General features: G+C 36.3%; 1 protein-coding gene across 2 annotated transcripts in view; it reads left to right on the top strand.

The window, feature by feature from the left end:
* Positions 1–14,001, top strand: part of DSCAM (DS cell adhesion molecule) — a 474,141-nt gene that overhangs the window by 430,421 nt on the left and 29,719 nt on the right. For both annotated transcript variants that reach the window (XM_065841400.2, XM_071811281.1), the window contains exons 27-28: positions 3,548–3,724; positions 9,798–9,828. In XM_065841400.2, the coding sequence (XP_065697472.1) occupies positions 3,548–3,724; positions 9,798–9,828 (208 nt within the window). The remainder of the gene's footprint in view (positions 1–3,547; positions 3,725–9,797; positions 9,829–14,001) is intronic.

The raw sequence follows: 14,001 nt of genomic DNA, 5'->3' as shown, positions 1-14,001 counted from the left end.
CTTTGTGGTTGGATGATGATATCTTGATTTCACATACTGTGACTTGCACAACATTTGATTTAGTGTGTTGTTCGGTATTTTTAAAAGTGAGAAAACAAAACAATAAAAATATTTCTATTGTTAGATTTTTCTGGGCCACTGTTTCTGGTCTGTTAGAAAATTTCTCATTTATAGCACTGATGGTTTTGTTTCTCAAGCAGGCTTTACCAGGACTATGTTGTGCCTTAGAGAGGCAGCATGATCTCAAATACTAACTGCAAGGTTCAGAGAGGAAAACATGGACAGAATTTGTTACATTTGATAGAGAATTAAAATGATAAACTGATTATTATTGTTATTATTATCAGTGGTATTGAAAATTAAGATAGTCAACAAATTTCTTAGAAGAATTTCAGTGCCTCTAAAGCAAAAGTTGACCCTGTAGAGTCCCAGCTCCCCATTCATTTATTCCTTAGTAAGATGAGTAGCCTTAAGACACTTCAGAGTTGGAAAATAGTGTCTGATTAGAAATTAACATTTTCTATCAATACTTCATGCAGAAATTTTTGCTTTCATAGGCAGTGAACTTTTTATGTACAGAGAGTACGCCAGTAGAAACTTCTTGCCCAGCTCCGCTTTTGAGTGCTAACGGCACCTCCACAATTAATTAATCTTGTAACGTGAGATCAGTACCTACCAGCTTCTAGGGGTCACAGCTGCCTTTAGGATAAAATAGATGCAAGCATAGTACTTTGAAGATTAGATAATACATGTATGAAAGTTCTAGGATACCAAATTCTGAGAATAAACTTAGGAGCTTTAGCAGTCTTAAGATAAAGCCTTTATAAACTTTGTAGAAATCCTTGAGTTACGTGATCTTTCAGTTATTTTGTTTGGACTGCAGTAGCAGATTGTTATGTGTGATACAGCTCCTGAGAAATATCTTGGCTAAGTATCCTTTACCTTAAATCTCTTCATGGTGAATTAGGTCAGAAGGTTAATGACAGATCTACGTGCGATTTTTTGCTTTCTGTTCATAGATGTTTCAGCTAACCATTTTCAGCTTATGGATTTTATGACCTTCCTGCCCCTTGTTTTTCAGAACATTTGTGCTCAGTACTTAAGGAGATATTTTTAGCAATGTGCAGCTGTAGTGTGTAGCACTGCAAAGGATCTTCCCAACTCAGAGATCAGCTACTCAGTAGCCTTGACATTAAATCAGATCAGCTTGCTAGCTGCTCTAAACTATGCTAATTGATTTTAGCCCACCAGAGGACTTCTTACTATGAAGAACAGTTGGGACACAGGAAAACATTTGGTGACCGTAAAGTCACAAGTTGCAATGGGAAGTGATGGAAAGACTGCAACATAGTGGAAAATGTATTAGAAACATTCAAATTACACCTTCTATGAAATACCAGTAAAGCAGGCTAACAAAGGGCAATGATAAATTGACCTGATTGACCTGGGAGGAAAAACAAACAAACAAACAAACAAAACATGCATACACACACACACATACACACACAAAAAAAAAAAACACAAAAAACCACAACCTCTCAATTTGTCTGGCACTTTGTTCTGAGAAAAGCTTTGACTATTCCACTCCTAGGAAACACCTAAAATGACAACAAAGGTTAAAATGGATAGCAGGTCTAAGTTTTGGTAATATCTAATAGAGTTGCTGAATATCCACAAATTGATAATGCGAAGGACATAAAAACTTGCAGTATTTTTCTTTAATTAAACTTGTACTGCCTGCCCATAGCTTTATTAGATTTACACTTTACCTATATACTTAAGGTTCATCTGAAGTTAAGGCCACTCTTAATTTGATTTTCTTCTAAGTATTAAGGAGAACAAGACATAATTTTAGGTAATCTTGAACCCAACAGTCCTTAACCAATGGTCTGTATGACTTTAATTCAGAGAAATATTTGGCCTTTTAGTATTCAGGACAGTTTAGGAGGATTTAGAGGCAGTTATTGATACTACCTTCAGGAGCTTCAAGTTCTTTCCATTTCTTCAGATAATCATTTTCTTTGCCTTTAGAATAGTACAAAAACTGCATGTCAGTTATGACAAGATGAAAAAAATCCCTCTGTGTGTTTATTCCAAGAAATGGAAAATTAGAAAAAGAAGGAAAATTATGGGGAAGAACTGCAATGGAACAGTAAAAAAATATTCTAAATGCAATTGCAAGAAAATAAATTTTCCAAAGTACCTGCTACAGTTTTGGATGGTTGTAGGTTTTCTATTTATCTTCATCCCTTTAGGGAACTACTCCTCTCATTATATGCAACTCAAATAGCTCTTCTGAAAGGAAAAAAAAAAAAAAAAAAAAAAAAAAAAAACCAAAAAAACATGACTTAGAAATCTACCCTTTCACTGTGATTATGGCACTCACATTGTACTGCATCCTATCATTTTTTTTTTCCCGATACTGTATGGTACATAATCAGGTATAACTATATCACTCAATGCAGCAATTAAAATGCAAAAAAGAATGTGCCTGTTTTTCTATCTCACTCTCCTATCATTTTAGCAAGTAAGTAGCCACTTTCATTTCAGTAGCTGGTTAAAACTGAATAGCTTCCATTGAAAGTCATCGCAGTTCACAATACTTGTGTGTTTCTATCCATTTCAAACAAATCTGCATTTTATAGCCTCATTTGTGGTTGCATTCAGCAGTTTAATAGTAATCAGGAACTGAGTGAGAAGCCTTCCATGGCTAAACAGCCTTCCAAAGAAGGTGTTGCATTCCTCTCACGTCCTTTAGAAATAAATAAATAAAAAAAAAAATTAAAAAAAAAAAAATTAAAAGTTTGAGTATTATATATCACCTGGAAGCCAGGTATATTCAAATGCAAATATTTCCAAAATGAAAAAGTGAGCTGCTTCCCAATGCCATCGGTTTGTAGATTCATTTCCCTCATTTCACTCTCAAAATTTGATTGTTTCTACCCAGTGTTGCTTTCCTGTTTTATTGATGAATATCATGTCAGTCACTCTTTAGCAAATTAGCATCAGGTTTGTGATCTGAATTTCATATCAATATCACTGCTGCACCCCTAAGATGTGACATAAAAATGTTTCTGTGCAAAAGAGTTATCTGATGTATGTAGTACAAAATGAACTTTGTCAAATACATTCTCTATAAAGAAAACCCCAGCAGAAAGTATAAATATTTTGCAGCAGTGCTACTTACCTGTAGTAAGGAGTACTACATAGGTAGTAATTCTGAGATCCCTTACAGCTTTGTAATGATGCAATATGACTTAAAATTAATCATACTATTTGACTGTATAATAAGCGTGGTTTTCTTTCATCAAGGAATACACTTCTTGATTTCTGACAATCTATGAGTCTCTCCAGTCAGTACCTTGCTACCAGTGTGGCTGGTTACATGTGCATGGCCATGACACATGCACACAGAGCATCCACCCTGAACACAACAAATCATTCTTACTGTGTTGCATGCAGCTGAAGCGTATAAAATGCCATATTCCCTCAGAAATCAGTCCTTATCTTCATTAATAAGCATCTAATATCATGACACTGCTTCCAGGTACAATCCCTCCACTTATTAAGTCGGTTGTGGAAAGCGAGGAAGGGCTGGCAACCAATGAAGGGTTAAAGATGCTGGTGACCATTTCCTGTATCTTGGTTGGGGTCTTGCTGCTCTTTGTGATGCTGCTGGTTGTGCGGAGGAGGAGGAGGGAGCAGAGACTGAAGAGGCTGCGAGGTAAGATGAGAGCTGTGGCACTTATTTCCATCTATGCATAGTCCCAGAATGTAAAAGTACAAATGGGGCTGTATGTGACCAAACTGTTCAATTCCCAGTTGGTGTCATTTTCCTGCCATACCTAACAGACATGAGGCAACAAAGCATAGCTGTTTTCTACAGTAGTTCTTTTTTTTTGATAGTTCAATTAATAAAAAATGACTCTGTATCCATTGTTGTTGTTTTGCATGGGGGAGAGGAAAATAATTTTCATGTGTTGGTGTTTTTTTGTTTTCCTTTTTGTTGTTATTGTTTGTTTCTTTTGTGAATGGTCTCAATAGCCTAAAATCACTATTTTTTCAAAGGATAAAATCAGATGTTCTGAAGATGGGAGGATTGCAGTTTTCCAGCAGATGCAAACCACAATTCCTGATTTATAAAATGGAAGTAGCTACATGTTAGTAGGCTAGAAAACACAACCAGATATTCTCAGATTTGTTACCCCATCTTTTTCCCTGTGCTGTTATAACACATTACAACAAAACTTCATTGTTCACTGACCTTTCATTATTGTTGATCTGTACTTTTCTCTAATCCTTATTCAGATTCAGGTGTTTGCTATGTGAATAAGTTTTAAATCTGTAAATTCATTCAGCTTTATCAGTCTTCTAGTAAATAACACTGGCTGAGCCACAGCCAAGTTTTTGACCTTTGTAGTCTGCCACTTCTGCACTTAGCACTGTAGGTTTTGCACTGGCACATGACAGCAGACCTTACACTGAAGGTATTTGGCAAAAAGGCTTTCAAATCACACACTGAATAGATAGTAAAGCAATTTATCATCTGTAAAAATAAGTCTAATTTTTTCCAAGAGCCACCAAAGTGTTGATGTATATTACAGCCATGGCCAGTCCTGAGCATTCTATCTCACCTTAGCATCTACTCATCTCTCTTTTGGGTCTCATTTTGTCATTTGCAACAATATTTTGGTTGTTCTTGTAAAAAAAAAAAGACAGAGATAAAGGACTCTTAGACATGGGTAAATTCATATACCAAAGAGGACAACTAGCCTCATAGTTCTTACACAGCTCTGGAAATCAAGGTATCTGGATGCTTTAGCTTGTATAATAACATCCACTTTCAAAATCTTTTCAGTCATTTATTTCTGCAGTTTCTTTCCATCTAAAAAAAAAAAAAAAAAAATGTTGTGGGTTAAGGGTGAATAATGTCTTATATTCTCAGAAATACTGTGGAATTCCATCCAGCAACAAGCAGGATATTTTCAGCTCCTTGGCTCCAGGAGAGGATGGCTGTGCACATTTAGTTTTTCATGGTTGATTTACAAGTATTCATAGATTCTTGAGTTACAGTCACTTAAGGAAGGCTGATGATTACTGGCCAGCAGGGCTTTTGCATAAGGCTTCTCTGATTTATTTCCTCTCAGAATACAGAAATTTAGAAAAATATATGACCTTCACTTAAATGTAGTCAATGACCAAGTATTCATCAGTATTTTTGCCATAAGTCATCAGTATTTAAATACCATTTCTATAAAAGTTGTGTCTCACTTCTTAATCTGAATTTATCAAGCTAAAGCTTGATTTCCCAGCCATCTGGTCCTGTTATACTTCTGTCTGCTGTATGGGGACTGAACTTCTTTTTCTTTTACCAAATTTTCAGTCTCTGAGGATATTATTTTTACATGTGGCAACCAAGTAATTTCTTCATGTTTTCATTGGTAAATGAAACACATGAATCTTCTTTAGTTTTTCTCTGTAGTTTCCCCATAATTTATTAATTTCAAGGCTTTTATCTGGTCCTTTTGCAATCTTTAGGTATCTTTCTCCATCTGTGTAAGCTAGAAATTAACACAGTATTCCAGCAACAGACATATTAGCATCGAAGAGAAGTAACAGCCTTCCTTCTTTCCTTTCTATGATCTTCTGTCTATATCTGCAAATCTGTACCCTTTTTGGGTACAGCATTATTTTAAGATTTTAAGTTTAACATTGTATCCATTGAGATTATCTGACAATTCTCTGATTACAGTCAACAGGATAACATTCTCCATTGCATAGCTGTGGCCTGTGTTCTTGATATACGACTTTATAGTAATACAGATACATTGCTAACAGTGACCAACCTACCTGATGATCCAGATTGCTATACCTTAGAGACATGGCATTTTAATTATATTGTAGCTACTCAATTTTGGTGCCATTTTCAAATTTTGATCAGATATTATTTCATTTACTCCAGACCCCTGATAAAAGTATCAGTAGTGTGATGACCCATGGTGCATGAGGAAAATACATACTAAATACTGATTTTGTGTTTAAAATTGTATTTTGAAGTTATGGAAACCCATGTAAAAAGGTTGTTGTGTTAATTTTTCACATCATACTACTTTATAATTAAAATATTTTGAGGTACCAAAACTTTGTTCTAGAGAAATATAAATATAACATTTGAATGTTATTTAATTGTAACTCACTGAGAGTTTTTTCAATGTAATCAATTCTCAGTGAGTTCTAATCTCATTTTAAATAAATCAGCTTTGTTTGGCGTGGTTGATTGACTACAGGTCTCTATTGATTGCCCTCAACTACTTCATCTCCTTTAATTCATTTCACCAAGGTTCATTCAATTTTTTTCATCATTTTTCTCATTGCCAAGATCAGATTGATAGGACTTCAATAATTCAGATTTTTTTTTTCATTTTTTTTGAATACTGATCCTCTGTTGGCTATTTTCTGCTTTTCTGGAGGTTACTTCATGTTCTAAAAGTCTTACTGATAATCAGTATTGCTGTTCCAGAGAACTCCATAGTAAGATCTCTAAAAAAAAAAAACCCTGTGTGCAAGTTTTTCTTATCTCCTAACTAATAAAAAAGTTTTGCTCTAGTAGTTGTTCTATTCAACTTTCATCTGGATTAGTTTCGAAATTGAAATCCTGTCATTATCACTTGATATGTATCACCTGGTGGGGTTTCTTGGAGGAACAGGACTCATTTTCCTAAATCTTGAATCCACCACCAATTTTCCTCTAGTCTACATCAGAAATAATGATTTCCGCAGTGGGACCTTCTAAAAGAATTTATGCAAGTTACAGGTGTAATTCTTGCTTTTGTGGCTCCAGGAGATGTGTTTTCTTTGAAGGTGCTTGACAAAGGGGAGTGGGAATTACAGATTTATTTCCAGTACATTCTGCATGCGAAAGTTTGTGTCTGTGCTTATAGACAATGTGTTCGTCATTCTACTTTCTGTGAGGCAAATGTAGCATAAGAACAACAGTTGCTCCATTTTTAATCCTTTTACTCCTTGTTTTAGCATTTAGGGACAGGTAAACCTTTGTCTTCCTCCTGTGTCATGCCCAGTATGATTTATTTCTTCAGAAACACTCTGTTCAGAAAGAAAGCATAGTTTTCAGCAAAGCCCTGACATTTGCCCAGTTTATTAGCTCCACAGGTCAGGTCACAAGAAGGTCCATTGCCTGCTGGAGTTCATGTAACCACTTAGTAGGTCAGCATGTATTATAAGAGAGAAACCTGATGACTTACCACTCTTTCTCCTTACTATTAGCCTGGCTCCGCTTCTACCATAATAGTTCTCCCTTTGTTTTTAAATTCAACTCAGCTCAACCCAAGCAGAAAGTATCAGCATGGCATGATAGTTCAGAAGTGACAGAATGCAATTTAAAACTGTATCGCAGTTCCTGATTTCCCAGGGGGGCAAACCAAATTGCATTAAGAATTTTAAAGATGGCTGCCCCAGCAAAGGGAAGCGAGGGCTGGCACTGGGTTGGTGCCTGTCGGTGCAGTTGAGCGTCAAACCCACAGTGAGGAGAAGTTTGTCTTTTTCACTAAGGCGAGAATGTAACATTTTTTTCGAGATGCAGCATTGAACACAGATATATGCTGTGCAGAACCTAAGGACATGTGAGGGACATTGATTATTATTTAATCCTTGTAAAGAAAGATAAAAACCAAATTGAAAGACATTTGGCAAAGCATCCTCCAACATTGTTCCTTCAGCTTTTCTTGAGTTGTGAATCACCTGCACAAGTATCCACAGTCTTCACTTAAGGAGGACGCAATTGCTTCACAAAGGTGCTAGCTAAATGAAAACAATATTTGCATATTAAATCACCCTTACTATGTATGCCAGAGGGATACAGTCTTTTCATTATTCTAGTCCTGCTAAAATAACAAGAAACATCATCATATTTGCTGAAAAAAACATGACTTGGAACCAGAGCTTCATCTTTTTTATTTTATTCTTCAAAAGAACTTGGTCCTTCCTTGCATCCTCAGAAATCAGCACCAAAACTATCTCTGACATCATTTGGGAGCAGCCACAGCGATAGTTCAGTTTATGACTGATGGTAAAGGCATTGTCATCTACCATATAGTACCACTTATAAGAATGTTAACAGCAGAAGGTAAACCCATACAAAGTGAAAAATAGAAAGTCTGAATGCCTAGATGGAGCACTATTTGGATTAGATGGGACATCTCAGATAAGAGTCTTTCCCTCCACCAGGAATCAGCCATGCTTTCTGCTGGAAAAGGGTAGGGGAAAGTTAAAAATAAAGGAGTGGAGCAAACAGACCTGGAGGAAGCACAGAATTTCAGTTTCTCCTGTAGTAGGTGAGGAACAAAGCTTAAGACAAGCAAGCTAGCGCAGTGTCAGAAGAACAGAACGTAGAAAATAGATGGAAGGATTTTGATGGTTTGGTGTTGTTTTGGTTTGAGGTTTTTGTTTGTTTGTTTGTTTTTAATAAAAATAACTCTTTGTCCATGCCTTTAAAAAATGAACACAAATGTAGCTAGAGTGATGCATTAAGATGCTTTGTTTCTACCTGCATCCTCTGAATTTTAAAGGCAGGATATTTAACAGGATCACAAGCAAGGAAATTGTTGTAGGTGTAGGAGCCCCAGGAGGTGATCAAGGAATAAAAAACGTTTCAGAAGTGAGATGGAGAAAACAAAGACAAATTCAGTAAATGTCTTGGCAGGTGCTGGTAAATTTACAAGCAGGAGATAAGGGAAGAATTTCAAGTTTCACGTAACAGGAGAGTTCCTTGACGACTTAAAACTTGGAATTTCTTCTCAGATTTACTTCACCTGGTTGCACAAAATGCTGCTTTGTTGCTGTGTGATATATTTAAGGGCTCTGGAATCAGCACCTTTGAGTGACTTTGTTTAGCAGCAGTCTGCAGGAGAACAAAGCATAGCTGTCTAGTATTGATGAATAATAATACAGAAATTATTATATTACGTTGACAAAATGTTATAGAAAACTACCTGAATAATACTCGGTGATCTAACCTTCATCTGTGTCCTTCAGTCTGATATGTACCCAAATAATTATATCCTCAGAGGATTTTATGCTAAAAATAACAGCATCGACAACAAAATCAGGAATATTTCTCTTTCAGTAGTGCCTCATTTTGCAGGGCTGATCCATGTGGGAACAAACTATCGCCTGTTTTGTGTATAGACTGTCCTCTGAAGACCTCATACTAGTTTTGAATTATTGCTAGTGGTAAAGTATTAATATTTGAGAGTGACCAAACAAGCTGACTTCTTGGAGACCTCCATTGCTCAGTCCTTTGTGCAGTTGGTTTGGTTTGGAAATGGCAGGTTGGCAGTTGCTCATCCAGCTTGCGTTTGGCTCCTGCCCAGAGATGGACACCAACATGTCTGTCTTCTTGCCTTTTCTTCCCTCCTCACCTGTTCATTTGCCAACCATGGCATGAAGGAATGGACACCTCCATTATTTGTTAAACTGTTTCTACTTCTAATAAGTTTATGCAGTTTTTTTTCTAGCTAAGCCAATGGCAGCTTGTATTTCTCTTAAGCATTTTTGGTGCTATTGAGGAACTAAACAGGGCTGTCTGGGGCAGACAGATTTAATGCAGTGAAATGCAGTTTCAGTCAAAATCAGGACTTTTAGAGATTATTTTATGCTTGCCACTGGTCTGAGAAACAACAGTAGTCTTACACATGTCTGATTCAAATAACTTACTTCCTAATAATCCATCTATTAAATAGATCTTCATTTGGGATAATATTTCTTCTATTTTCTTCTAGATGCGAAGAGTTTGGCTGAAATGCTTATGAGGTAAGAATAGATGCAATGTTTTTAAATTGAAAAATATGTGTCAACTATGGTATAATTTTAAAAAATTATTACAGGGACAAATGGAGAAGTAAACCTTCTGTTTCCAAATCCTTTTTCAAAATATTCGATTTGTCAGTATATTAAGAACTAGGACACATTGTTGGCTAAAAATGGCACAAAAAAGACAATTTGTGGACAGTGTATGTGAGGGAATGTAATAGTAAAATACTTAGAACTCTTTTATTAGTAGATTAAATTATAGAAGCTATATAGGTCTGTTTGGACATTTTTCCTCTTCAGAAAAATGTTTTCATAATATGTAACAAAGTAATCACTCTTCAGAGATCATCTGATTGAAGGTAATAAGATCCTGGATGTGAATGTCTTGAAACTTTACAGTTCTATGTATGTAATTCACTATTTCTAGCTGCTTATACCCGAAGGTATAGAAGAGCAGGTAAATCCATTTCAGTTTTGTTCTATCAGCTCAGCACCCAGAAATCTAATTCAGTTGTTGAATTGTAACTGAATAACTATTCTGGTACCACAATTCTTTCAAAGATGGAAATTCTGTATCTTCAATGTTTATTGTTTTGTCTGGGGAAAACACTGAACTTTAAAACTGCTGCATATATCTGAAAATTGGATCACCAAGGGATTATTTTTTTGTTGGGAGATTTTTTTTTTTTTAATTCAGCAACAAATTTGAGAATGTCATAGGTATCTTACAAAATGAATCTTACCTTAAGCTTTCTCACCCGTGATAAACTTCACCTGCTATTGTAAGAATATACTCACAAAAGACATGGTGACAGATGGTTTTAGTGTAAACTCAGCTTTATACCATCAGTCTGCAAATACATCTGAATAGTCCCACTGATGTTAACAAGACTGGTCATGCAGGTCAGGTCATACTCTTGCTATTGTATTTGCCAGCTAGAAACCCCTGCTAGCAGTAGATTGCAGGTTTAAGCAACTTCAAGAAGATATGCTCTGATATTTTTTGATGTTGCAGAAAACATCACAGATTAGCATAGGCAGCAAGTCTGTTACCTAAAGAAACCCATCACGGACTGGATGAAGCTTCTGCATGAAGATATTCAGTCCCAGTGACAATCTGGTGACATTACAGCCCTATAAATCTGACAAATCTCTGCCTTAACCCTGGTTAGTTTCACTAGTCTTATCACCGCCTCTGCGAGGGTATTTCAGAGTCTCACTCCTCTGATACATAGAAAACTATCAAACTGCCAACATAAGGGCCCGGTTATGACCCCGGTTTTTTTTCCTCTGCTGATATCAACCTTCACATTAAAGAGCTGCTTTTGCTCTCTCCACCTGGTGTGCTTAGAGAGCAGTGAGGTCCCTTCCCAACCTTTAGTTCAGATCTGTTTTTCTAGCTAACACTTCTGTCACCATTTTGTTTTGCTTTTCCTTTCACCAACATTGAAATATGATAATCAAGTCGATTTCTCTTATCTCATTTATTAATAAATAATCTTGTTATTATTAAAAATTGTATTTTACATTTCTCTTCTAAAAGTGTGACCAAAGGCAAATGATTTTAAAACGGGACTTTAGAGACAATACGGTATGTAGACATACACTTGCAGATGCTTTAAGACTTGCAGCTCTCAAAGTGCTGCTGTTTTGGGGAGCTTAATGCTCTGTCATTTGTGATCAATCTGTGAAATGTCTCCAACCAAAATAAGAGGTACCCACCATCACTAGATGTTCCTGAAAACTGAGCTTGCTAATAATCAAAGGATAATGAGTCTTCTCCAGAGCAATAGTTATATATAAAGCTACTGATATTTTATATATTTTATATTTTGCCAAAATCTGATCTATACATGTGTGTATATATATATGAGATATATGTATGTATGTACATATATATCTGATGTGTATATGTATATAAAGAAAAAGGGTATGCCTTGATGTTTGCTTCAGAAAAAGCTGGGACTTTTAGAGATGATTTTATGTTTTGGACGGAGAGCTTCCTGCTCGGTAGGAAGATAAGGGGGGTGGAGAGAGCTTTGTGTATCTTTGCCTTTGAGGAGATTTTTATGAGCATTTGTAAAGTGGATTTAGTCTTTGCTTTGAATATCGCTGGCTTTGGCCGTGTAAGTCTTGGGAGCAGGATAAGCCCCAGTAGTTAGGAGTTTCATGGGAGCTGCACAACTTGTTGCTGATACTTTAAACGTGCACATAAAAATCCCTCCTGCTGTACGATCACAGATATTTTGTGTTTCTTCTGGGTGAAAGCATCAGTCCAGCCATCTCCTTTGTAATAGTTCACTGTGAATCAGTATAGCAATTGACTGAGATTTCTAATTTTGAACACAAGGTGAGGAATCTTTTGTCCGCAAATATTCCTCTGTCAGGATAATTACTTACGTGATTTAGTTTTTCATATGTCTTTACAACAACCAGCTTAGACTTCAGGAAAACATGAGGTGGCCTGACTCTCCGCCAAGGATCGAAAATGACAGTGGGTTTAATCCCGTTATATAACTAGCTTGATAGGTTTAACCCTCTCCTGTGCATACAGATATTTTCAGTCTCTCAAGTAAGTATGTTTTAGTTAAATATCCAGAAAGTTTATTTAAAATGAAGTATATTTTAACTATGCACACTCTTTTAAAATACCTTATACATTGTACTACTTCTGGAAGTAGGCCTATTTATCCGTAGACTGTATATAAAAGCTGTACTCAATCAGACCCAAAGGCCTATGTGCCCAAGTATCTGTCTTTCATAGTGCCCAAAAGCAGACACCTTGGTAGAGTAAAAGACTACAGCAAATGTGTACTAACTCGTTCATCAGACAGGCTCTTAGTCTCTAACAATTTGGAACTCAGAGATTCATTGAACTAATGGGAATGAATTATATTACACACAGATCCTTACAAGGTCTGTCAGGTAAAGAATATCCATAGCGCATATCCAAGTTTGGGCATTTCATGTCTGTAGGTTAAGGAAAGTATAGGTAGATATTTCTACTCTCTTTAAATAATTAATCATTGGACTCCTCATCCACCACACTATTATAATACTTTGTTGCCTGAATTTTCCTAGGTTAGAAAATACTTGGGCACCAAACTTCAAAATTGCTATACTAAAAATCTTTGCATCATTTCCAAGTCCTAGAGCCATTTAATTGCTGTTGGTATTTTAGGTTTTTATAACCTAAAGTCAAGCCATTGTGGTCTGCAGAAAATAATTCTAAATTCCTTGAGCCAGGAAGAGATAGCAGGCTAATCAACGTCAACTCTCTTGCTACTGCCAGTTGCCTATTCTGTATTTGGACACTCCATAACACCATGCTGCTGCATACAGGAGGATCAATTATACCAGTAAGGAAGAGGAGAGGGATCACACAAAATGAGGCATAACTTTTGAGTATAGTAGAGAATTTTCCTGAATATAAAGAGGCTTGAATTCCAGTTCAGGCTGCTTCCATATATTTTGCATAAAGCTACCTCTGGAGACAAGAATGGGATTCAGAATTCTCTCTTAGCAGGTGAGCAATATAATTACAAACCTGAGGAACTGTCCCTCTGCTCCTTGTTGTCCAAACAATACTTTCTGTGAGGTTGAGTACTTTGCAATGGTAGGAATATAGAGTGTTCATACTGCAGAGGAGCTTCTGGGATTCTGGGTTCTGCATTCTTTGAGGAAGACACCTGGTTTGATCCCTTTGTCTCCTGCACCCCTGGTGAGCAGAGAAGGATTACAACGATGCATTTGTTAGACTCAATTATGTATTGCACAGATTCTATATGTATCTGATTGCATGTATCCACTAACTATTGGATTATTGATTATGAAGTGGAATTGGACCTCAGAAATTCAGTTTCCTACTTGATCACAGGTTTGCTCTGTGATCTTGGACAAGCCCAAAGTACTTCGACTTTTCAAGGGCATGTATTCAAAGATATTTGGAAGGCAGATAATATATTAGTCTCCGATTCTTTTAACATTCCATCAACTTGAGTGGAAAACAATAGGTGAGTGGCATTTAATCCATGCAAAGACTCTGCAGACACTTTGAGAAAGTCAGTGTGGAATTTATCTGCATTTTAAGATCCTAAAGGTTTTTAAAAATTTCTGTGCTTAAAAAGACACCTGGTTTCTATTCTTCACTGATTATATAGAGAGAAAATTCTG

Source organism: Patagioenas fasciata, chromosome 1 (genome assembly GCF_037038585.1).
Source record: "Patagioenas fasciata isolate bPatFas1 chromosome 1, bPatFas1.hap1, whole genome shotgun sequence".
Classification (NCBI taxonomy): domain Eukaryota; kingdom Metazoa; phylum Chordata; class Aves; order Columbiformes; family Columbidae; genus Patagioenas; species Patagioenas fasciata.
The sequence above is the reverse complement of the archived record's forward strand: the minus strand, read 5'-3'. Positions and strand labels throughout refer to the sequence as shown.